The 24,011-nt window shown below is 66.2% G+C and overlaps 4 protein-coding genes across 4 annotated transcripts in view; 2 read left to right on the top strand and 2 right to left on the bottom strand.

Annotated features, from left to right (window-relative positions):
• CHLRE_04g214097v5 (uncharacterized protein) overlaps positions 1-6,596 on the bottom strand; it is an 11,766-nt gene extending 5,170 nt beyond the window's left edge. Inside the window, exons 1-16 of the mRNA XM_043061650.1 lie at positions 6,209-6,596; positions 5,841-5,914; positions 5,467-5,595; positions 4,999-5,200; positions 4,519-4,569; positions 4,162-4,242; positions 3,695-3,891; positions 3,355-3,439; positions 2,815-3,111; positions 2,210-2,303; positions 1,905-1,984; positions 1,686-1,764; positions 1,328-1,470; positions 791-924; positions 475-514; positions 107-134 (exon numbers count right to left, since the gene is read on the bottom strand). Of these exons, the coding sequence (XP_042924953.1) occupies positions 107-134; positions 475-514; positions 791-924; positions 1,328-1,470; positions 1,686-1,764; positions 1,905-1,984; positions 2,210-2,303; positions 2,815-3,111; positions 3,355-3,439; positions 3,695-3,891; positions 4,162-4,242; positions 4,519-4,569; positions 4,999-5,200; positions 5,467-5,595; positions 5,841-5,914; positions 6,209-6,337 (1,843 nt within the window). The 5' untranslated portion in view covers positions 6,338-6,596. The remainder of the gene's footprint in view (positions 1-106; positions 135-474; positions 515-790; positions 925-1,327; positions 1,471-1,685; positions 1,765-1,904; positions 1,985-2,209; positions 2,304-2,814; positions 3,112-3,354; positions 3,440-3,694; positions 3,892-4,161; positions 4,243-4,518; positions 4,570-4,998; positions 5,201-5,466; positions 5,596-5,840; positions 5,915-6,208) is intronic.
• Positions 6,597-8,296: 1,700 nt separating this feature from the next.
• CHLRE_04g214209v5 (uncharacterized protein) lies at positions 8,297-9,398 on the top strand. Its single transcript, XM_043061652.1, has one exon. The coding sequence runs from the start codon at positions 8,353-8,355 to the stop codon at positions 9,130-9,132; it is 780 nt and encodes a 259-aa protein (XP_042924954.1). The 5' UTR covers positions 8,297-8,352; the 3' UTR covers positions 9,133-9,398.
• A 1,158-nt stretch (positions 9,399-10,556) lies between these two features.
• CHLRE_04g214321v5 (uncharacterized protein) lies at positions 10,557-20,038 on the top strand. The gene is made up of 14 exons (XM_043061655.1): positions 10,557-11,246; positions 11,423-11,651; positions 11,810-11,963; positions 12,350-12,629; positions 12,837-13,072; positions 13,187-13,261; positions 13,468-13,925; positions 14,112-15,093; positions 15,566-15,617; positions 15,822-15,973; positions 16,188-16,804; positions 17,026-17,240; positions 17,579-19,289; positions 19,444-20,038. Exons 1-14 carry the CDS (start codon positions 11,165-11,167, stop codon positions 19,814-19,816), a joined length of 5,616 nt encoding a protein of 1,871 aa, XP_042924955.1. The 5' UTR covers positions 10,557-11,164; the 3' UTR covers positions 19,817-20,038.
• A 37-nt stretch (positions 20,039-20,075) lies between these two features.
• CHLRE_04g214433v5 (uncharacterized protein) lies at positions 20,076-23,916 on the bottom strand. Its single transcript, XM_043061658.1, has 7 exons — positions 23,195-23,916; positions 22,647-22,718; positions 22,377-22,427; positions 21,682-21,989; positions 21,320-21,412; positions 20,860-21,127; positions 20,076-20,676 (listed from the first exon to the last, which is right to left on the bottom strand). The coding sequence occupies exons 1-7, from the start codon at positions 23,690-23,692 to the stop codon at positions 20,641-20,643; spliced, it is 1,326 nt and encodes a 441-aa protein (XP_042924956.1). The 5' UTR covers positions 23,693-23,916; the 3' UTR covers positions 20,076-20,640.
• Positions 23,917-24,011: the final 95 nt, after the last annotated feature.

Below are 24,011 nucleotides of genomic sequence, written 5' to 3' on the forward strand. Positions count from 1 at the left end.
TGCCTCCCTCGTGCATGGACTTCCCCTGCCCCAGCCCAGCCGCCAAACCCCACGGCCCCTGCCCTCCCCTCCCCGCCTCCCCTCCCCCCCTCCCAGCCGGACTCACTGGCAACGTATTTGCCAATGTCAATACCCTGCAGCCGAATGCACAAGCAGCAGCAGCAGGGCAGCAGCAGGGGCACCAGTACGGGCGGGCACAGGGGCGGCGTGGGTGCAGGTGTATGTATATGTCGGTGTGGGCGTGTTCTGCGACTCTGACACACCATACAGCGGCACAGCCGCTTCCACGACCGGGGTGCATGTCGACCCATACACCCGTAATCCCGCCATGCCGCTACCTCCACATCGCTCCGTCTTCCCGGGATGTCTGCCGCCTCCACATGTCGGTGCGGCACCCAGCACCACACACACCCGCACCCAGCACCCCGCCCCCCCCCACCACACCCACACACCACACCCAGGCTAGGTCCGCACCTTGAGGTCCTTGGCGTGCTCCGGGTCATCATAGTACTCCCTGACAGGGGGCGGGTGGTTTTAGGGTGTTAGGGCCGCAGGGGGTGGGCCGGCTCACATGATGCCGCGGTCGTGTGGCTCGCACCCATGCCGCCCACCTCGCGCCCGCCACTCGCACCTCCGCCCTGCCCGTCAGGAGCTACCTGGCCCCCAAGCCCCCCCCCCTCACGGACAGCACACCTCCCGCCTCCCCCGTGCCACCCTCTCTCTCCCCCTCTTGGAGACTTACTGGGCTCGGGCACATCACCCCACCCACCCCCCCACCCCTCACACACACCTGTCGTAGAAGTAGCTGACCGCCAGCACCAGCTCGTCGTGGCCGTCGCCGTCGATGTCCGCGATGGCGGGGGTGGTCATCACGTGAGGGTCCACCCACACGTGGGAGCCGCCGGCGGAGTCGGGGTGTGCGGGCTGGGCAGGTAGGGTGAGCGGAGGGGGGGGTTGTAAATACCAGCCCAAACTAAACCAAACCAAGCTAAACTAGCGTAGCACAGGCAGGGGGGGATTGCAAGAACATAGGGAACAGGATAAAGTGAGGGGGGGGGAATGGCGCGGCGGGGTGGGGGCGGGGTGTAAGGGGTGGGGATGTTCGGGGTGGCCTGCGTCCAGGATGCCACTGCCCATATGGTCACAGGCGGCAGGCGCACCCCGACATGCCCGTCTAGCCCGTCCTCCAAGCACTTGGCGGCCACCTCCCATCCCTATCCCTCCCCATTCCCAGCCCCCCCCCCCCCCCGCCACCCTCCCAAACAGCAGCCCCCCACCACCTTAGCATCACACATACACACACACACACACACTCCCCCGGCCCCACCTGTATGAAATCCTCGTCGCCCCAGCCCTTGCCGCCCAGCCCCGCCGCCCCCCCTGCGGCTCCGCCCACGTAGTCGCCCAGGTACAGGTGGTGGTAGCGGTCAGAGCTCAGGTCGCCGCCGTCACCCGCGCCGTGGGAGTCGACTGGACGGGTGTGTGTGTGTGGGGGGGGGGGGTGGATAGTTAGGCGCGGAGATGTGTCAGCAGCAGCAGCAGCGGAGGAGGAGGCGGAAGCAGAAGGCGGAACAGGAGTTGCCCCACAGCCAAACCTGGTAGCCCCACCCCACCCCACTGCCACGCGTTCACCATCCCCCACCCCCCACCCCATCCACGGGACCACCGCTGCCCCCGGCACTCACAGCCGTGATCGTGCGCCTCCGCCACCGCCCGGGCTATGTTGTACTCCACTGTGGTCTCCAGATCACCAAACTCGTCGTACTGCAGGGAAAGTAGGGGGGGTAGGGATGGAGGAGCGGGCGGAGGGGCTGAAGGGCTACACGGCATACACACCTCACACCTCACACCTTACACACCACACACACGCACCTACCCGCCGCCCGCCCGCCCGCCCCACACACCTGCAGTCGGTCCAGGAAGCCGTCCAGCCCGCCCTCGCCCGCCGAGTCGCCGCCCGCCAGTGCCGCCTCCGCGCCGTCACCTGGGAGGCGGGGGGGGGGGGGGGTGGCGGTAGGGGGGCAGTGGGTGTGAGGGCAGGGGGGCAGCGATGGAACTGAGTGCGACTGGGCGATAAGCAGGGCCATGACGCGATGACAGCCGCCCATCCACCAGAGCTCGCGGTGTCGCTGCCTTGTGCCTCATTCACTCCTCCCCCTGCCCTCTTCCCCTCTCCCCCCCCCCCTAGTCACACACCCCCTGCCCTCACCGTCCCCCGCCGCCGCCCTCATGGCCTCCTCCGCCTCCAGGTCCGCGGCGTCAATGGCGCCGCTGTCGCCCAGCGCCGCGTCATACAGGTCACCCTGGCCAGGGTGGAGTAGCGAGACACGGAGGAGAAGGGCTGTAGATGCCAGCGCAAACCGGCCCAAACCGAGCGAAACTCAGGGGGATACGTGGCCGCGCGCCATCCGCATCAGAAAGCCCACGCAGGCAGGGAGGTACAGGCGGGAGGGGGGGAGACAGCCATCCATAGAGAACGGAGCGATTCAGGGGTGAGAGGAGACAGTGGAGTGGGGGAGCCGTGAGGGGGGCGAGGAGGCGTGGACGCTTGAGAAGGGACGCTCGTGTCTTGCCGCCATTAACAGCCGCTCGATTCACCTCGCCAGAAGGCATATCAGCTGCGGCCCCCCGCCATCGCAGTGGGACACCAAGTCACTGGGCGCCCATATACACAGACGCGCACAGCCAAACAGCGAAACACACGGACACACACACACACACACACACACACACACACACACACACACACACACACACACACACACACACACACACACACACACACACACAGCGCCAGACGCCCCGCGCCCGCACCTGATCCTGGGCGTTGGAGAAAATGTCAAATGACTCCGCCGCCTCAGAGCTGACCGCGTCACCCGCACCCGCATACTCCACCGTAGCAGCGCCGCCAGACCCGACAGCAGCAGCAGCCGAGTCCCCACTGGCACCGGCACCGGCACCGGCCGCGTCACCGGCGCCGTCAGCCGCCATCAGCCGCCGCCGGCCGCCGCCGCCGCCGCTTGAAGCTCCGCCGCTGGAGGCGCCGGTGCCGCTGGAGGCGCCGGTGCCGCTGGAGGTGCCAGAGCCGGGGACGTCCGTCTGTTTGAGCGCCTGTGGGTGCAGGGCAAAGGTGCGGGTTGGTGGGGTGGTGGGCGGTCGGTTGTGCAGTGCGGCAGCAGCAAGGCATGCGGGGGCGGGGCGGGGGAGCCTTGACATGCGGGGATGACGAACCAGCACTACCCCAGGCATCCCTCCTGCACCCCCTTTCCCCGGGATGCGCCAGCATGTCTGTGCTGGAAACAATCTCCACACACACTGCCCCCACCCCCACAGCGCCCCGCCCCGCACCCGCACCTGCAGCACCGCCTCGTAGAACACGGCGTTGGTGACGCGCGCCTCGGCCATCAGCTTGTCGGCGGCCGCGTCGCCGTACTTGGACCTGCAGGGGGAGGTGGGTGGGGAAAGAGAGCAGCGGGTGGGTGTCGGTAGGGGCTGCAAGGGCGGCCGGCCGTCAACCATGCATGGGGACCGTGACGCGCCATCATTCACAGCAAGTCGCAAACACGTCTGCATTGACATCTGCACGGCAACCGGGCGCATGCAGATTCCCGGTTGGTTCCCTTCCTCATTTCGCACAACGCCATTGTACACACTGCCTCTCCCCAGCCCCCCTCCACCCCACGCGCGCACACACCTGTACTCTGAGATCTGCTTTACGAACTTCTTGACTCGCTCGCTCATGCCCGTCACAGCCACGCCCCCCGCAAAGGGCGTGCCGTCACGCGACTTGAAGCCACTCGAGTAATTGGCGCCGCCACTGCCGCCGCTGCCGGGCTCCGAGTTACCTCCGCCTCCACCTCCGCCCATGCGCTTGGCTCCGGTACCACGGGCCTGAGGATGGCAAAGGCAGCGCCAGTGCAGGACAGGTCGATGAAGGATGTGAGTCAGTGGGTGGGTGATGCCACAGCCCCTGAGGGGCAAGAGGTGGTGCACAGCCTCAGGTGCCACGAGCGACCTCCCCCTCGCCCTCCTGAACACCCTCGCCCACGTCGCACGCAGCCTCTCCCAGTCGACCCCTCATTATCCCCACACCCGCACCGGCTAGCAATCTGACACTCACACCCCCTCACACTCTGCCCCTCCCACCCCCACCCCACTTACCCCGCGGCCGCCGTCGCTGTCGCCCACGTCCGGGTGGGAGTGGTCGAAGGGGTCGTTGGGGTCCAGACCCACATACCAGTCCTGGGAGGTGGGAGGGCCGGGAGGAGGAGGGAGGGGGAGGATAGGAAAGAGGTTGCAGCAAGGCTTACTAGGCGACAGCGGGTTGGGACGAGCGGAGCGGGGACGTAGGGTGGAGCAGGAGGCACTGGAAGGGCCACGTGTGGGCCAGCCGGGTCGGCCGGGAGCCACCCTGCCTGTGGAGTGTGGACGCCGGCGTGTGCCAAGGCACAGCCTGTACGGACGGCTACCTCCTCCCCTCATACCCCTGTACCTACCGTAACTCGCCCCACCCCCTACCTTGCGCACACGCAGCCGGCTGATCTGCAGCCCCTCGTGCATCTTGTCCCCCTGTGCAGGTGGGCGGGTGGTGGCGGGTGGGCAGGACGTGCATGGGGGGGGCGTCAGTACAGTAGGCGTCCTCCTTTGCGCTTGGTGTTGTGTAACTGGGGCCACCCGTTTCCAGCCGCATTGTATTACTAGTCAACAATCTGCCGACCCCTCCCACCCCGTGTACCACTTCCCGCTGCTCCCTTCACTTCCATATCAGCTCAGTAGGCATGCCTGGAACGCCCTCTACATCAGCACACAGACACATACACAATACACCTTTTAATCCCCTATCCGGTCCGCAGGCCGCAGTCACCGCGTCAAACCGCCCCTCCCCTCACCAGCCCCTCCCCTCACCGCCCCTCACCAACCCCTCTGCATGTGCTCCGTAGCTTGGTTTGGTTTAGTTTGGGCTGGTATTTACACCCGCCCCCCTGCGCCCCACCTCACCGTGTCCTTGTAGAACAGCACCTGGCCGTCGTACGTGGCCAGCAGCACGTCCCGCACGCCGTCAAAGTCAATGTCGTACAGCAGCGGCGAGGCGTGCACGGAGGAGGCGTGGAAGGCGGGCCAGCCGCCCGGCGCCTGGCCGCCGTTGGGCCCCTCCAGCACCTCCAGGTAGTGCACGAAGGCGGGCACGATGATGTCGCGACTGCAGGGGGGTAGGGGGAGGCGGGAGGAGGGGGGAGGCACGGGGAGTTTGGAGGGTTGGAGGAGTGGCGGCATGTGGCAGAAGGAGCGTGGAGACATGTGCAGGTGTGGGCCACAAGGCGCGGTCCTTAGGCCGCCTCCCTTGCGCGTTCATGAGCTCGCAGTGGTGGCTCACCCCACCACCCCCTACCCGACCTCCATCACAATGGCCACACACGTGTCTCAACACCCATGCCCGCCCCCCTTCCCCTGTCCCCGCCCCCTCACCGGCCGTCTGCGTGCAGGTCGGTGATGAGCGGGCTGGCGTACACGCTGCTGGTGGCCTCACTCATCCAGGACAGGTCCAGGCGGTGGCGCCCGCAGCGGGAGGCACCGGGCACCGGGCCCTCGTGCTGGCTGCGGGGGCCCCGAGGTGAGGGCGTGGAGGCGAGGGCGTGTAAGAAACGGTCCACGCGTCCACACCGCAACTTGTGCAACAGCAACCAGACGCCATCAAGAATCGCCGACCACGGACTCCCTGTATTCCTACATCCACTCCGTTTGCCCAGCGAGGGCCCTGCCCCGCCACACCCGCCCGCTGCATCCCGCCACCGCTCCGTCAGTACCCCGCTCCCCGTCTATCTGCCCGCTGCCGCACCCACATGTCCCCCTCCTTGTCCATGTCCGCTTTGCGCTCGCGGTACTTGTTGCCGGTGGCGGCCTGCTCGGCCTTGACCTGCGGGGGCCGCAGCGCAATGAAATGATCATGGCCTTAGGGTACGGCAGTGCCTACCTGTGGTCTAGCAAGGTACACATGGGCGTCTTTCCCGGTCCGGAGACCGATTAGATCCAGCTAAGGCACGTCCCAAGAGGGGAGGCCGTGCCCACAACAGCCACACCGGGTTCCAGCCGGTCGCTTGCAACCGTGTCCCCACGCCACGCAGATACAGCCCCCAGCTCCCAGTGCCGTGCCGGGCGTGCCGTGTTCTTGAATGAACCCCTCTACCCGAAGCTATCATCGTGAACATACCTGGGTGTCGTAAGCGATTGGGGAGGTCACTTGTGCCCACGCATCGCTGACCAGAAGGAGCGCGAGGACACCCGGGAGCAACACCATCGCCGCGCTACCACTCCCGGCTCGCCCAGCCAACCGCGTCATCGTTCCCGATGACTAGCTAACGCTATTTATTGCCTTCCTATGGCCGCGGTGTTAAAGTTGGCGCAAGCACAAGGGTGATCGGAAGGGTGAGTTCGCGGAGCAAGCAGGAACGAAAGCCGCGATACGTTGAAGCTTCAATTGCAGACAATGCAAGTTGCTAGTAATCAGGTTTGAAGCACGGCCTTGCCGTTTAGGATGTCTGTGTGCGACTCCATATCAGTTACTATGCGAACTAAGCATGCCGTCTCTGGCAACGGGTTGTAAACTGTGAGCTAGAAATAATATAATGGTTGTCGCGGGGCCTGGACCTTCATGGCCGAAACACACACGGTCGCCGGCAACAGCCCAAACGCACGCCCCCTCCAGCTGGGGCACCAGCTGGCGATGCTGACAGACCCCGCGATTCCTGCTTTTTCAAGCATGACACCATATAGAGCCCTCCAATACAGCTGCGAGCTGGGTGGAAGGCATACGGCTAGGCGGTTCCACACTTCGACTCCAAAGACAAATGGCACTGGCATGTTCCAGCCCAGGCCGGGGTGCTGGGAAGGCCATGTCAGCTTTCCATTAGGAACATGCCCCCTTGCCACGTTCCAGGCTTCTGCATCCTTGACCCCGGCTGCTGCCACCCCTTCTTTCCCACTGCTGCCCACTCCATATCCCCCCTGTGGTAAGGGAAATACACTGCGCCCACTCGGTAACCCAATGCCCCTTGTCCTGCCCCCCCGCCACCACCACCTCTCACCACGGCAGCCCGGATCCCTCCACGGCCATGCTTCTCACCCAGACCCCGCTTCTGTTCACATTCTTCCATGCCCGGTGCGTGCCGCAAGCCATGTGCCTGCGCCGTGCCGTGCCGCCCCTGTCCTGAAGGACGTGGACCGCTCCTTGCCACCGCGTCCCCAGCTTGTTCCCAAGCTGCCACGGGCGCCCGCTGCGGCACAGTGGGCTGCACCACCTTGTATGAGGCACTCGCGCCAGGGTTTGTTTCATGGGTGGTGCGGTGTGTTGATGGGTACGAAGCTGCAAATTGACCCCATCCACATGTGCCGCACGCCGATCCATCCTCGACACTTGCCAGTCTTGCCACTCCTGCGCGGTAGCCCAGCTGTGCCGTGTTGCGGGCATCTGCTTGCATGCTCCAGTCGGCAGCCGAGCGTCCAGAACGTCAAGTGGCAAATACGGCAATCGACCTACGCAAGCCTTGGCAACCGAGCCACCGCATCCGCACATCACATCACCTATCTCACTCGACAACCCCACCGCACGCCCGGTCGTCGCCTTCCTCCGCCGGATTGCATACATGCCCTCTGCATACACGCCTCGTGCGCCTACCAGTGAACAACGCCTTAGCAGCTCTGGTGTGCCCTGCCTGCCCTGTACGCATGCGGCAGCTTCCGGCACATGGCTACTGCTTGTCAACGAGGTGAGCCCACACGGCGCACTCGGCCACACCACACCACACGCCGTAGTCAGACATGTCGTAGACCTGCTGCCCAGACAGCCTCATGTCCTGCACACATCAGGGCTCGGTATTAAATATGCACCGCCAGCCCAGGAGCCCACAAGCACAGCCTGTCGTGTGATACTGTGTATGTGGCCTCCGGAGTGGCGGGGTGTGCCGCGAGTGACCTGCCTGTCCTGCGTGTCGGTCATTACGCACGGGTTGTCATCCCAGCCATGGCGGGCCGCATGGACCCCGCCGAGCTACCGTAGTGATCAAAAGGTTTCGGGTTTCTAAGTTCGGGAGAGCGTCCCGAAGTTGAAACCCGAACCTATTTAAGTAATTATTTAATTGCTCTTGTCCCGAAATATAATATCACCCCACATCAAATCATATTTTTGGAGCGCGCGCTGCGCGCGCTTACAGGGGATGAGGGTCTCAGCGCGCGGCACAGGGTTTGGCACGCCAGCATTCTAAGTCCATGTACGCGCCGTTTAGCGCAGCATATTCACATACACATAATAAGTGCAGCACTGATATTATACCATAGCACTTACAAGATGGGTTAGCTATGAAGAAAACGCAAATCATCAGCGAATTCTCTCCGAAGCTGCCTGATGGACACGACCCCAACCTAAGAGCTGGTATCGCACCTATCAAGTATGCTAAGGAGGTGACAGACTCGCAAAAACAGCGCGCTGAGAAGGAGGCGGCGGAGAAGGCTCGCTCGACATGCGGGCGCGGCGTGGAGGATGATGAGGGTGACGGCATGCTGGAGAAGCTGGCGCAGATGGTGGCTAGTAAGCAGACGGCCTACGACGCGCTGGCGCCAGAGGCAATCGCTGCACTGCGCCAAGCAGCAGCCGGGGGTGCGGCAGGCCCCTTGGGCAGTGCAGCGGGCGCGGCAGGCCCCTCGGGCAGTGCAGCGGGCGCGGCAGGCCCGTCAGGCAGTGCAGCAGGCGCGGCAGGCCCCACAAGCGGCGCAGCGGGCGCACCTGGCCGTGGCCGTGGCCGCCGTGGCCGGCCCCCTGGTCCGGGCCGTGGGCGAGGCCGTGGGCGGGGGGTTAGTGCAACAGCAGGCTCAGCAGCAGCAGCAGCAGCAGCAGCAGCAACCACAGGGCAGGCTGCGCGGGGATCAGGCGGTGTGAGCAGGAAGCGGCTGAGGGACGGGTCGGATGAGGAGTCAGAGGAGTCGGCGGAGAGCTCGGAGCCTGAGTCAGACCAGGATCCTGGTAGCACTGACGCCGAGAGTGAGGACGTAGAGGGTTCGCAGGTTAGCGATGATAGCGATGATGATATGCCTATCCACCAGCTTGCAGCGCTGGTCAGGGATGGGCACATGAGTGCATGATGGCGTGTGTGGTGGGACCCCTGCGCGGTGGGCACCCCAGTGCTTGCGGGCATGGTGTCTGCTGTGTGGCTGTAGAACGGCTGGGGTTTGTTGTCTCTCACTTGAGGAGTGCGAAATCTTATAGTGGGGGCGTGCATGCAGTGGGGCCGCGCATGGCTGAGGCCAGACAGCCCAGACGGCGGTCCGGACGGAGTCCCGAACATTTGGATCAGATTTGCAATTACCGCCGCCGGCCGTCCCGAATATTTAATTTCCCGAATAGTTTGAAATATATTATCCGACCCTGTCCCGAAAATATTAGTCCCGAAACCTTTTTATCACTACGGTATTTAGCACTCAAACGCGACCTGGCTCGCTGGTTGAGTTGCCGCCAGCGCAAGCTAGCAGAATGACTATCACTACTCTGTGTCAACTCACACCCAACCCATGAGCCTGCATGCCTCTGTCCACACCTCACTTCACGCTCAATGCGTCTTCCCAAGCGTGAGCTCCGCTCACGTTAGTCTGCGTCAGTCTGCCTACGGCCCCGCAGCAGCAGCCAGCTCTATGCTGATCTCCAAGATATATATCGTTCACCCCGGTTGTCCCCGTGCAGTGGCCGAGCTTAGCTACCTCGGTGCGCGGCGGGACTACGCTTTCCTGCCCCTTGCCATGTTCCATCACGAGCTTAGCTACCTCGGTGCGCGGCGGGATAAGGGACTCAGGTGGCCATACGGGGAACCTAGCACTTCAGGGACCGTATCAGGACAACTATGTGCCTGGTAGCAGTGCTTTACCAGAACGGCCATGGCGCATGTCAAGCCGCACGTCACCGCATACCCAAACATCCGCCACTATGGTTCGGTCGTACATGCATATTCAATGCTGACTCGCCGACGACGCCACCGACGTTATTTCGGTGCGGCGGGTGCGCCCTGACTTCTGCTCGTGGTGTCCCCTGCATGGAGCGCCCACTCATACGCACACCCAAATAGGCGGCAGCTATAGGCGGCGCCGCGGCGGCTTGCCCAGCGCGTACGTCCAAAATGGAGTGGCTGGCAGGACATGGGACTATGGGAGGTGACTGGGGAGGTGGCGTCCCCTCCTTGTCAATACACGTCGGGCAGGGGGACGGACGCGTGCGAGGGATGCGGCGGGCGCCGGCTCAGGCGGGCGAGGGCGGGGGCCGTGTCACCTCGCTCAGCGCACACATGTGCACAGACGCCGCAACTAACCCCCAGCCCGGCAGCCTGGCTTGAGTGGCTTTAAGGTACCATTCGCACCTTTGGGAGTTTGATATGGGCCCTGTTAACAATCGTGTGCACCTGGTCTGGGCAGGCCGCATAGAAGTACCCAATCACGACCCCATTGCACGGCTGTCGAAAGGGCCACACACACACATTATGCCATCACCCCTGAGGCAGATACATATAATGCGTAGTCTTAGGCAAGTTTGTACAAGGCAAATCATGGCAAGCGACACACTCGCCAAATGTTCCCACTCGCACTACGCCACTAATACGCCAGAGGCATAGTCAAAACACTTTAATTTAGGGCTACAGACTATTGTTATGGAAATGGTTATCCGAGCCGCTTTCATCGCGCAGCAGTCAACTTCCCACGGTCCCAAAACCTGTCTCAGTGTTACCGCTGGGTTCACGATAGCTGTAAATTACAGTGACCTGATTGCTTGCGATGACAGCTAAGCGATACTATGGATACGAGTGCAATGCGGAAGGTCACACGCCGCACGTCGCCAGGCTTAAGCCCGCAGTGGCCTTGCCTATGGCCGCAATGGCTGCTCCTGACACTTGGATACGCAGCGCTGCTTGTTGGGGCTGCGTCCACGAGGGCATTGGGAATTGCGCAGCTCGTCGACCTCGTTGCCGTCCATGGCAGTCCAGGGCTCGACATCGGCACGTACACATTCGAGGACCGCCCGCCTGTGCATCTACCGCCTGGGGGGAGTAGCAATTTATCGTCGGGCAATGGTCAGCAAAGCATCGACAGCGCACGCTTTGACATTATCGGCTCCGGGTCGACGGACCCCGCGATGGACGCCGCGAGTGCCCCCGGCCCAGCCACGGTGCTCGATTTTCGGGCTCTCACAGGACCCGCGTTCACGCTTGCACCAGGTACGACTATACAAGGGCAAACGCCCTTCCAGCAGCGGCCAGTCTCCTGGCCTTTCACCAACTGTCGCCACGCCGCAATAATCACGAACAATCACGCTACACGTCTGAACCCTGCCGCCTTGTGCCACACACACACACACACCGCCACCTGTTATTGGTTCGCCTGCATTCTGCAGGCGTCGTGCTGCACCTGGCCAACCTCACGCTGCTACTGCCCACGCCGCCTGCGGGCAGCGGCGTGCGGCTGGCCCACCCACTGGCACACCTGGTGGTGGTGCAGGGCGGCCAGCAGCGGCAGCAGCAATCGGCTGCGGGGGCGGGGGCGGGGGCGGGCGATGTGCCCCCACCGCCACCCCCGCCGCGCATTGAGCTGAGTGGCGTGACGGTGGTGACGGCCTCGTGCAGGTGACACTGGGTAGCAGCACCGAGCGGGAGCTGCTGGGCTGACAGTACTGGGGCTGAAGTGCACGGGAGTGTGGTGGGGTGCATGGTGCGTTTGCCCGCCTGCGTGCCTTCCATGGCCCCAAACCCTCCCGGCCCCACCCTCACGCTCAACCCCACAGTCAGCTTCTGGCGTTTCAGTCGGCGGCTCTGTGCCGGCCCGCGCTGTGGCGCCGACACGCGCCGCCAGGCAGTGTGGTGGATGTGGCAGCGGCAGTAGCTGGCGGGGCGGAGCAGGCAGCCGGCAGTAGCAGTGGCAGTGGCGGTGGGCCCACGGTGCGTGACTGGGAGGTCTCGGGCTGGGCTGTGGCTCTTCGGTTTGCCTAGGTCCGCCGGCGGGATCCTTCGTGAATTCGTGTGTGTGTGTGTGTGTGTGTGTGTGTGTGTGTGTGTTAAAAAACCAAACGAAAGCCCGCCCAATGACGCGACGGATGTGTGTGTGTGTGTGTGTGTGTGTGTGTGTGTGTGTGTGTGTGTGTGTGTGTGTGTGTGTGTGTGTGTGCACGCGCTCCTAAGAGTGTTAGATTGGCGCAAGGGGAAAGGGTTGACACTGTGCATTCGTGCACTCATGTGTGGGGGTCTGGTGCAATCCCACCACCACCACCACCGCAAGCGGCGCCAGGGCCTGCAGTCAACCTCCTGTGTGCGTGTGTGTGCCGCAGGTGTGGCTGCGCCGGGGTGTGGTGGAGTACCCGGACGTGGCGCTACTGTTCAGCTACAGCCACAACCCCAGCAGCGGCAGTCCAGGCCGGCCTGGCAGTAGCAGCAACAGCAGCAGCGACTGGACCTGGGCGGGGGAACAGCTGGTGGTGTCCAGTAATGACGTGGGGCTGGCGGACGCAGCTACAGCCTCCGGGTCGGGTGCTGCTACAGCCGCGGCGGACGTGGGGGCGGAGGAGGTGGTGGCTAGGCTCAGGGGCGTGGCCATGACCTGCCCCGGAGGTGAGTGGCGCCATGTGTGTGCGTGTGTGCGTGTGTTCAAGAGCACAGAAAACATTGTGTGTGCGTGTGTGTCACTGTGTCCGTGCGTATCGTGTTAGCACTGCCAAGCCTGCCTGCCTGCCTCACCACCACCACCACCACCACCACCACCACCACCACCACCACCACCACCACCACCACCACCACCACCACCACCAACCCCCACAGGCGGTCCCGCCCCGCCCTGGCCCTGCCACATCGACTCGGTGGGCACCGCGGCTCAGCTGGCTGCTGCCGCGGCTGCGCTGCTGGCGCCCGCCGCCACCCGCCCCCACGGCGCAGTCATGCTGCGCCTCACCGCTGACATCAGCCTGGCTCCACTTGCGGCGGCGGCGGCGGCGGGGGGCGAGCAGCAGGGGGAGGCGGGCGATGGAGCAGCAGGAGCGGGCTGGAGCCAGCTGCAGGTGAGGTCCTTGCACACAGGCCTCACAAGCACGTTCACGTGTACAAGTACACGCACCATGGGCATATGTTACACCCACATTCACTTCCTCCACGCCCCACCACCACTTGTGCAGGTGCCCGCCAACATGACTCTGGCACTGTACGGCGGAGTGACGTCAGCCCTGCCCTTCGCAGCCCCCACCCGGCAGGTGGGCCAGTGGGAGCTTGTGTGTGACGTAGTCAAGACAGGAATAACATGCATATGCATGGAAGGCGCAAGGACCCGGAGGAGGCCCCCCCCCGCGTGTCCCTGCGTGCGGAATTCCTTCTCTCTTCCCTGTCCCTGCGACCTCCTCCCGCACTCGCCAGCAGCCTCCAACCCGCCCCCACTCCCGCTGCCCCTCCATCCCTGCAGCTGGACTGGGCTGGCCTGCCCGGCGCCGTCTCCGCCTCCGCGCCCGGCTCCTCCCTGCAGCTGTACGGTCTGGCCCTGCTGGGGCTGCCCTACCCGGCCGCCGTGGCACGCCAGGAGCATCTGCTGGCGGCGTGGGGACACTTCGCAGCCCTGGACTGGGACAGGTGGGACAGGGGCTGGGGGCTGGACGGCAGTAGCAGCAGCGGCAGCAGCACCGGCAATAGCAGCAGCGAGGGCGGCAGTGGCGATGGCAGTAGCAGCGGCTGGGCAGCAGGTGCTGATGAGGGGCTGCTACAGCCGCCGCTGCTGGTGAGCCACTGTGTGCTGGTGCTGCCGGACCAGGAGGCGGTCTGGTGGGAGGCGGCAGCCGCGGGGGCCCGCAGTAGCAGTGGCAGTGGCAGTAGCAACGCCGGGGTGAGCCAAGGTCTGCGGCTGGCCTTCATGCTGCCCAGCTGGAGGTGAGTAGCGAGTGGGGCCTGAGGAGGGGGCGTGCGGAGGTGGACGGGGCGGCCTGTGCATGGCGGCTGGCGGGTGGCGGACTTTAGGCGACGTTCCAGGCGGCGCTGGTGGTTGCGGGAGTTGATGTTGTTGGAGGCGCCTGGTGACCTCAGTGACCGCAGCTGCCCCCACACGTCGTGCCACAGGATGGTCCCTGTCCCCAGCATCCGCCGCGCGTCCCTGGAGGCCTTCCCTGACAGCCCGGCACCCAACAGCAGTAGCGGCAGCAGTAGCAATAACAGTAGCGGCGCTGCGGTGCGGCTGATGCTGCTGAGTGAGACGGACCCAGTCACTGCCCTGAGCTCCCTGGCTGCAGCAGCTGCAGCTGAGGTCATCAGCGGGGGCAGTAGCAGCGGCAGCACATCGCCGCCGGTGGTGCTACTGCGGGAGGTATCGCTGATGCCATTCAGCCGCTACGCCACCAATATCGGCACTGGCAGTAGCAACCGTGGCGGCAGTAGCAGAGTCGTGTCTGGGGCAGCGGCCGCAGTCGGCAGTGGCTGGCCCCTGGCGGAGGAGATGACGGCACAACGCGCCGCCGCCGCCGCGGCCGCCATCGCCGCCGCCGCCGACCCAGCCGCCAGCGTGCACGCTGCTACAGCCTCTAACCCCTCTGGTACCGCCGCCAGTGATCGCGAGGCGGCGCTGCTGCTACAGCCTCAGCTGGGCTACCTCAAGATGCTGACCATGGCGGCGGCGGGCGCCAACCTGCTGTCCTGCAGCGCCGCCGCCGCCATCACCACCCTGCTGGTGCCCTCAGCAGACGGCCAGCTCATGCGCGACCCCGCCCTGGCCTCGCTACAGCCCGGAGCCCTGCGGCAATTGCCCCTGCCCGGCCTAGCTGCTACTGCCCCTGCTACTGCCCCTGCCAACACAAGCAGCAGCGGCAGTAGCAGTGGGACGCCGGCGGTGCTACTACTGGTGGTCACGAGGGACGGGCAGCAGGAGCAGGAGGAGGCGGCGCAGGCGGCGGCTGACGCGGAGGCGGGCATTGTGGATGTGGGAGTGACGTACGACGGCGGCAGCAGCCTGTGGGGCTACAAGCAGCTGGAGCCGCACACGGCGTGTCGGTTGGCGGCGGTGCCGGCGGGGCAGGCGGCGGGGCGCCGGGTGGCGTGGGACCTGCAGGTGCGGGGGTGGGGGTTGGGGTGGGGGTGGGGGGGTGGGACCTGCAGGTGCGGGGGGTGGGGGTGGGCGTGGGGGTGGGGGGGTGGGACCTGCAGGTGCGGGGGGTGGGGGTGGGCGTGGGGGTGGGGGGGTGGGACCTGCAGGTGCGGGGGTGGGGGTGGGGGTGGGGGTGGGGGGGTTGCATTCATGACTAGTTAAGGAAGTTGGGGTGGGGGTGGGGGCATGGGGTGGGGGTGGGGTTGGGACAGGGGTGGTGGCTGATGGCGGCTGTGTGAGGTGCTGTGGCGGGATGGGCGGTTGGCGGGTGGTGTGTGGTGGGTCGCTCCCGGTCCTCGCGGTGATGCGGCACTGCGGCACAGCAGGCGCAACACGGGGTGTGGTGGCTGTGGAGGGACCAGCAGGCATCACGGAGTCATGAAGTCATGTGCGTCCGCCCTCACTGCGTGCACCCTGCCTCCACCCGCCTGAACAGGGGGTGTCACACAACATTCGCATCCCCGAGACCAGCTCGCTCACCCTGTCAGGTGTGTGTATGTTTGTGCATGTGTGTGCGTGTTTGTGTTTTTGTGTTGTGCGTGTGTGTGTGTGTGTATGTGTGTGCGTGTGTGCGCACATGTGTGTGTCTGCGGCTGCAACAGCACTCGTGCCACTTGGCGGACTTGACAGCCTGCTCAACCCCACGCCGCTGCCTGCCATTCCACTCCACCTGCACACGGCCCCACCCACAGGTCTGGTCATATACAACCTCAGCCCCACAGGGGACGGCTACGGGCTCGGCACCACATACCCCACCGCCCCCTCCCCCGCCCCCGCCGGCGCCAGCGGAGCTCGTGTCAAGGCGCCGCCTCCGCCCCCGCCGCCGTCCTCACCATTGATAGAGGTGATGGAGGGAGGTGTAGAGGGAGGGAGGGACAGAGGGGGGCACACAGGCAGCTGCGTGTGCGGCCTGCATACATGTACCAGTGCTGCTGGGTCTCGCCCGCAGTGCCGGTGACACGCTGTACGGATCACCCGGGTGTGCCTCGGGCACGGCCACGCAAACACACACGCACCCCCAAAACTCCGCACCAACCCCCACTCCTCACGGCCTGCAGGCGTACGGGCGTCAGGCGCTGCCGCTGTGGCTGTTTGACTTTGACCGGGAGGGCCTTGGTATGGGCATGGGCATGGGCATGGGCATGGCCGGCGGCAGTAGCAGCACCGGCGGCAGTAGCAGCAGCACCGGCGGCAGTAGCGGCGGTCAGCGGCTGGTGTTGCTCAACTGCACCCTGGTGGTGCCGCCCGCGGAGCTGCTGCACCTGCTGCACATGCTGGGCCAGGCCAACAGACTGCCCGGGGGGGCGGCGGCGGAGGCGGCGGCGGAGGCACTGGCGGAGGAGGCGGAGGCGACACTGGCGGAGGATGCAGCTATGGCGGCGGCGGCGGCTGGGGCGGCAGCGGGCAATGCTGGCAGCGGGGGCAGGAGGAGGAGGAGGCTGGTGTATAGGGAGGATATGGCGCGTGCGCTGCTGCCGCGGCCGGGCCGGCGGCGGCGGGCGCTGCTGCAGGCGGCGGCGGCAGAGGTGGCGGCTGTGGTGGGCGGACTGCACCACACGGCGACGGCACGGATGGCCAGGGAGGCGGCGGCGGCCATGGCGGCGGCGGATGGAGCGGATGGAGGCGGTGGTGGTAGCGACAGCAGCAGCAGTAGCAGCGGCGCGGCGGTGCAATGGTGGGTGTGCAGGCGGTTGGTAGACCATGATGCTGTGTGTGAGATCTGAGTCTTGTGGCACAATCTCTGGCAACTTTACCTCATCACAAGCACACATGCATACACACACGCTTCTGGCTCATGGACTCTCGGTTCGAGTGGCAGCGACTGGCAAGGACTAATCCGCTCCCTCTTTGAAACATTCCTTGCCCGCAACGTCCCTTCCTCCCTCCCCGCCGCAGGCGCGGCTGTGTGTACACGCACATGGTCTGGTCCGCCGCCGCCAGCTCCGTGTCTGGTCTGGGTCCGGGGGCCGGCATCACCTTCGCGGCGCTGCAGGGCTTTGGCTGGCGGGGTGCCGGTGTCACCGTCACGCACACGGGCGCACTGCCGGCTGACGCGCCCACTCGGCTGCGGGCGCCGGCGGTGGGCGCTGACGGCAAGCTGCTGCTGCCGGGTGGGTGGAGGGCGTGCGGTGGGTGGCGCAGGGGTGAAGGGTCGTGACGGACGGATTGCGAAGGACAAAGTTTGGGAGCAGCTAGAGGGGGTGGGGTCCCCAGGTTGGAAGGGCGCGGGCACACTGGCCCGTGGTGCCTGTGTTCACAGGGCTTTCCCGCCGGGTCTGTCGCCAACAGGCACACACACACACACACACGGCGCACACAGTACACGTCATTGTGCGCTGCGCCGCACACACACGCACGCGGTCCGGAGCTCTGCATCGCGTACACAGTCCTGCACGTACTGCTTTCCTTGTGCTCTTTAACACGCACGCACCCTCATCCGCACCCGCAGACGTCCTGGCTGGCTGCCCCATCGCCGACCATGCGGCCCCGCCGCCGCCGCCACCCTCGTCCTCGAGCTCAGCATCAGCCGGTGGCAGTAGCCTTGGAGCAGACGCCGGCAGTAGCAGCAGTGGCAGTGGCAGTAGCAATGACGCACCGCTCCAGGCGGACGGAGGAGGAGGTGCGGCGGCTGCAGCAGGCGGCACCGCTGGCGGCAGTGGCAGTGGCAGTAGCAGTAGCACCAGGGATGGCGGGGGCAGCGGCAGTAGCAGCGGGCCACCAGTGGCGGCGGTGGCAGGCGGCGTCATTGCCGCGGTGGTGGTTGTGTCAGTGGTGATAATGGCGGTTGTGGGGGTACGGCGGCGGCGCCGTCGGGCAGCCTTGGACGCGATATCAGGTGTTGCCGCTGCAGCCCAAGGTGGCGGCGGACTGGTGGCGCTGGCGGGCTTTAGCGCTCTGGCGACCAGTGATGCTACGGCCACAGCCGCCAAGAAGTCAGATGAGGCGTCGACAGCCGCCGCTGTAGCAATGCGTGGCGGTGGCAAACAGCGTGCGGGGCTGTGGCGGCTGTTGACCCGCGGTTCTACTGCCGGCCGCGTTACGGCACGTGGCGGGCGCCGTACGGGCCATGCTACTGACATCCTGTACCAGACCTTTGACAGCTTCGGCAGTAGCACGATGCGGGCCTTGTACGACAACAGTGCGGGCGGCAGCGGTGCGGCTCAGGGGGTTGGGCTGTACGACAGCCGCCGCCACCTGCAGCTGTGGGCGACGCAGCAGGCGGCGGCGGCGGCGGGGCTGGGTGTGCCCGGGCTGACGGCGGCGGAGGCGCAGCGGGCGGCAGGGCTGGCGCCGTCAGGGGCGTCCTCCTTCAGCCACCTGCCGCTCAACACCTCCACCATAGCAGCCGAGGCGGGTACGGAGGCGGAGGAACAGGCTGCACAGCAGCAGCCGCGTGAGGTGCAGATGGCGGCGGCGCGAGCGGGGGTGGGAGCGACCTCAGGGGTGCGGTGCGGCGTGGGTGGCGGCGTGTCGGTGTTGTCGGTGCGGCAGCTGCAGCTCACAACGGGCCACACCGCGGGAGCGGCAGGGCCGGCGGCGGCGGCAGCCGCGGCAGGGGCTGCTGGTGGCAGGCGAGCGCCACCACCACCACCGCCACCCACGTCCGCACCCGCGACCGTGGAGGGCGGCTCGGGCCACCGCCGCGACAGGGCGCCCCACTGCGGCCCCAACAGCGGCCCGGCAGGGGCAGGGGCAGGTGTGGGTGTGGGTGTGGGTGTGGGCAATGATCCTACTGTGAATGTGCTGCTGGACTCTTACAGCAGCAGAAGCACCTGCAGTGGGGGCGACGGCGGCACTGGTGCTGGTGGCGGCCGTGGCGGCCGTGGTGGGCAGGACGTGCCGGGACCGCTGGTGGCGCTCATGCGGCGGGTGTGGCACTCGGCGGGGGCGAGGGCTGGGGGCGGCATGCCTGCGGCCACAGACGGCGGTGACCGTGTGCTGTCACTGCCGCTGTCGGGCCAGGTGTACGGCTACCCCCCGGTTCCACACCACCACCACCAGCACCACCCCCACCCTGCAGTCAGCTCACCGCCGCTGCGCCCGTCATCCGCCGCCGCCCTGCAGTCGGGCAGCGGCGGGCTGCCCTGTGTGTCCATCCAGCTGTGTGACGGCCCGGCGGAGCAGGCGGCGGCGGGCGGCGGCGGCGGCTGGCGGGGCAGGTGGGTGTGCGCACACACACACACACACACATACATACATACATAGGGGTTGGGGGGGCTGCAGCACATGGTTTAGGCCTTTAGGGAAAGCACGGGGCACACACTCCTATCGCCCACTTGCACGCCCACCCCCCACCTTCCACGACCCCTGCAGGTTCATGTGGACCAGCCGCTTCCTCAATGCGCCCAGTCGCCCCCGCGACCCTGGCCCCGGCCCCCTGCTGTCCGGACTCGGCCAGGCACTGACAGGGACAGGTGGAGGTGGAGGTGGAGGTGGACGTGGAAGCGGGGGATCTCCGGGGCGTTGGGGAGACGACGTGCCTAATGCGCAGGTGCCGGTGCCGGTTGCGCTGTCAGGGGTGCGGGCGCGAGGCAGCGCCAGCGGCGCGAGGGGCGCGAGAGCCAACAGCACCGGCACTGGTGGCACCGGCACTAGCTGTGTTGCCGCTCATGTGGTTGACACAGCGGCGGCGGCGGCCCCCGCCCCCAGGCCCCCGCCCCCGCGTGCACGAGCACACGAGGCATGAGCGCTGATGAGCTAATTGTGTCATTTGTGTGTCCGCATGGTTGCGCGTGTTGTGCATGTGTGTGTTGTTTGAGGTGTGGCGTGTTGGCATGTTGGCGTGTGACAAGGTTATCCCTGCGAATAAAGGCAAATGCTGCCGTTGATGCATTGCACCGAGTATCTTGTAAGGCAGGCCGGACAGCGGCACTGCACATTCGGCGTGTCTGCCCGGCAGTACGACTCCACACACGCACGCGGCCACGTGGAGCGCGGCATGCGGCATGGCTCGCTGTTTACACATGTATCCAGGGGACGCGTGTGTTCATCCATGTGCGGCGGGCGGCACAGCAGGGGCCGGGTGTGACGACGCGTGGTCCCCGAAAACAAAGTACATAGCTCGGCGGCGTGCTCGGCCTCCTCACACGCCGCCTCACACGCCTCTGTACTATCCTGCGCTTTTGCGCCCACACCTGCACCCCGCTGTCCAGCCAGTAGCGGCGCTCCCCCCCCTAGGCCGGCGGCGCCCAGTGCAGACCGCTAGTACGCGCAGTCGCCAGTCGGGTCGCAGTGGCTGGGTCGGGTCACGGTACAGCGCTACGACACATGTTTAGCCCCACCATCCAGCACATGCGCCCCACCCCCACATGCGCCCCCCAGCAGTCTGCAAAAATGTTGTCCAGGACAGCCGCAGGTGTACGCGGTGATGAGGTGTGCAGCCAGCTCCCCCCACACGCCCTGGCACCAGCCGCCGGCACCACACGCCCTGGCACCACACGCCCTGGCACCACCCGCCAGCCGTCCTCCAGTCCTCCAGTCCTCGAGTCCTCCAGGTCTGCCCCCACCTACCTACCTGGGCCCGCGCGGCCCCCAGCCCAATGCCGCCTGCAGCAGCAGCTCAGGTCGCGCACACAGCCGCCGACATAGCCGCGCGTATGCGTCCACTCCCGCCTCCCCCTCCCCCTGGCCCTGCCTCTCCCCCTCCCCCTGGCCCTGCCTCTCCCCCTGCCTCCCTGCCCCTCCCCCCTCCCCTGGCCCCTCTTCCCCCTCTTGCCCCTCTACCCCTGCCTCGCCCTCCTCCTCCTCATCCACTGCCGCCGCCGCCGCCGCCACTGCCTTCATGCCGCCCGCCAGCTGCTGTGGGCTGAGGCACAGCACTGCGGGGGCGCGGGCCAGGAAGGCGTACAGCGCGGCGTCCAGCTCCTCCTCCTCGGTCAGGTGGGCAGAGGGGGAGGCAGGAGCGGGAGGGGGGGCAGGAGGGGGAGGCGAGGTCGAGGGAAGCGGGGCGGAGCTTGAGGCCGTTGAGGAGGGAGCCTGGGACTGCGCCGGTCCCAACCTGCATGCACGGGAAGATCCGCAGCGCCAGCAAGGGTTTCAGGGTTGGCACGCGCGGCGTCAGGGCTGCGTTCAGGAGTAAGGGCATTGCCCTAGACCTGGCACTTGCAGGGATGCAGGGCCGCAGGGATGCATCTCCCAATCCGCCTGCCCTACACCGGTACGCCTGCTCCTTCCCCCCTGCCCTCCTCACCTGTGCCCCCGCCCCGCCCCCTTGAGCACGGGCGCCAGGCCCGCAATGGCCGCGTCCACCTGACCCGGGTGCAGCCAGGCCAGAGAGGGCAGCCTGGGGGGTGGGGGGGGTGGCCGGGTGGGTGTAAACACCAGTCCAAACTAAACCAAACCAAGTGAAACTAGCGGGAGCAGGGGGCAAGGGGCAGGGACCTGATATGCAGCGATGAGCCACACGCACGAATCCCGCACAAAGCTTTGCCCCGTGGCGTTGCCCCCACTTGGAACATTCCCCACGGTCTCCCCACACCACCCCTCACCCCCTGATTTGGTTTGGGCTTGTACTTACAACCACCCCCCCCCCCCCCCCCCGCCACCCCCCACCTGGCCAGCAGCCCCCACACCGCCTCCTCCCGCATCAGCAGCACATCGCGGCAGTGGCCCACGAAGCGGCACACCGCCGCGCCGTAGTCCGGGCCGCCGCCGCCACACCCCGGCGCCAGCAGCAGCGCGCTGTAGCCGCCGCTACTGCCACTGCCACTGCCACTGCCACTGCCACTGTCAGTGGTGGTGCTGCTGCTACTGCTGCTACTGCCGCTCCCCTCCTCCTGCTCCTGCTCCTCCCCCTCCTCCGTGAGCCGCATGAGCAGGAAGGCCGGGCAGCTGGCCAGCACCAGCGCCGGCCGCTGAACCTGAGGTGGGGGGCAGACGGGAGAAGTGGGGACTGGGGGCAGGCGGTGGCTGCGGAGGAGGCACGGCCGTGGGGAGGTGGCGCCACACCGCGTGTGCATGCAGGCTGGCGGGCTAGCACTTCTACTGCTACTGCTACTGCTACTGCACTGGTACTGCATTGCTACTGCCCTGGTGGGTCACTGACATGCACACAGCTGCTGCTGAGACGCGGGTTCACCAACTCCCCTGGGTGCACTTCCTCACCCTGCCACCCGCCACACGCACCGCATTCCACCCTGGGATCTAATGAGTACGCGCAATCGCTGCATGCGCACAGGCACACACACCAGCCGCGCCCCCCTCCAATCCCTCCCCCTTCCCCTTCCCACACACGCGCTTGCTCTCACCCTCAGGTCGGTCATGAGCGACACCCACGCCGCGAAGTTGGCGGCATCCAGCTGCGTGGGTGGGTGGATGTGGGGTGTGGGTGGGGGGTGGTGCAGCGGACTGCACGTGTGCCTCCAAGTGACCCGGGCGCCGCACGTGCGGCTTGGCCAGCGCACTCCTGCGGGAGCGCTGCCTGAGGGCCGCCGCTGGAACAGCAGCCCCGCCCCGACTGCCGGCCAGCGAGCCAGCCGCCCCGCTACCACCCCTGTCCCCCTCCCCCCCACCCCCACCTGCATGTATCGGGTGCTGGCTGCCATGTGCGGCAGGGCGGGGGCGAAGTCCAGGGCCCGCAGCCCCGCGTGCTGCAGGGGGGGGAACGAGGGGAGAGGGGGGAGGCGGAGTTCGGGCATGATGAGTTAGGCGGTGGTGGTCGGCGATGAGCGGGCGCAGCGGAGGAGGGTTGGAGGGGGGTTGGGGGCGGTGGGGGCGCTGTGTGGGCGGGGTTACCACCCCTGTGTGCCAATTATCGATGATGCTGGCAGACACACACAAACACACACACACACACACACACACACACACACACACACACACACACACACACACACACACACACACACACACACACACACACACACACACACACACACACACACACACACACACACACACACACACACACACACACACACACACACACAGTCACTCGTGTAGCCCTCCCGTCCGGCGCAGCACTTCCCCCAGACGCCCAGCCCCCCGTCGTAGGCCCTCCGATGGTGGGGCCTACTCGTCGGGGCTCAGTCACAGCCCCCCCCTCCCCCCCATCCCCCCCCCCCACCTCGAACAGCAGCTGCAGCAGTGGGTCGCCGTCCAGGTCGTACAGGCCCGCAGCGGGGCCCGGAGGCGGCAGGGAGGCGGAGGAGGAAGTGGGGGAGGAGGAAGAGGGGGAGAAGGAAGAGGGGGAGGAGGAAGCGGACGAGTCCTGCGCTGCTGTCGGGGCGGCATCTGCTGCTGATGATGATGCGGGGGGCACTCGCGGGCGGTGGTGCTGGTAGAAGTGCTGGTGTGGGTCCGACGTGGCAAAGCAATGACGGTTGCTGCTACTGCTACTGCCACTGCGGCTGCAGCTGACGCCACACGCCGCACTGTGCCGGACTGCCGCCGCCGCCGCCGCTGCCGCCAGGGAAGTGCCAGCACCAGTAGCAGACGTGGTTTGAGGGCAGCGTGCCGCGGCAGTGCAGGGGAGGTGGGGTGGGGGGATGGCTGGCATCGCACACGCCGCTGTGCGGGCGCCTGCAACACCCCCGGTCAGCGGCCACAGCGACTGTGCGGCCATGCAGTCCGCCGCACGCCGAGAGTCGCACGCCGCCGCTTCACGCTCCCGGTCCCCACGCACACAACCTCCTAAGCAGCGTGATACTGGACAGGTGAATGTGCGTACCAGATGTTTGAAGGGTCAAGGTAAAACGGAGCAATTCCAAGTGGTTTTAGTACATTTGCGAAATTGTCAGTTCACTGCTATTTATGGTAATAACAGTAAGATATGCGATCAGTATGAGCTTTAAAATTAAACGCTGGGTGCTTTGTCTCAGCTTGCGTGGCGTGGCAAAACCCTGCGGGGTATCACCCCACATGGACCGCTGCCTCACCCGCGC

Source organism: Chlamydomonas reinhardtii, chromosome 4 (genome assembly GCF_000002595.2).
Source record: "Chlamydomonas reinhardtii strain CC-503 cw92 mt+ chromosome 4, whole genome shotgun sequence".
NCBI classification, from domain to species: domain Eukaryota; kingdom Viridiplantae; phylum Chlorophyta; class Chlorophyceae; order Chlamydomonadales; family Chlamydomonadaceae; genus Chlamydomonas; species Chlamydomonas reinhardtii.

Excerpts from the sequence above, each read along its gene's own strand:
- CHLRE_04g214433v5 (XM_043061658.1), bottom strand. The coding sequence starts at position 23,692 with ATGGCCGCACAGTCGCTGTGGCCGCTGACCGGGGGTGTTGCAGGCGCC. Across the intron at positions 22,719-23,194 it reads TGCTGCAGCTGCTGTTCGAG|CACGCGGGGCTGCGGGCCCT; the intron begins GTGGGGGGGGGG and ends CCCCCCCTGCAG. Across the intron at positions 21,990-22,376 it reads CGCTCATGACCGACCTGAGG|GTTCAGCGGCCGGCGCTGGT; the intron begins GTGAGAGCAAGC and ends CCCCCACCTCAG.
- CHLRE_04g214321v5 (XM_043061655.1), top strand. The coding sequence starts at position 11,165 with ATGGACGCCGCGAGTGCCCCCGGCCCAGCCACGGTGCTCGATTTTCGG. Across the intron at positions 13,262-13,467 it reads TCGCAGCCCCCACCCGGCAG|CTGGACTGGGCTGGCCTGCC; the intron begins GTGGGCCAGTGG and ends CCATCCCTGCAG. Across the intron at positions 15,618-15,821 it reads CAGCTCGCTCACCCTGTCAG|GTCTGGTCATATACAACCTC; the intron begins GTGTGTGTATGT and ends CCCCACCCACAG.
- CHLRE_04g214209v5 (XM_043061652.1), top strand. The coding sequence starts at position 8,353 with ATGAAGAAAACGCAAATCATCAGCGAATTCTCTCCGAAGCTGCCTGAT.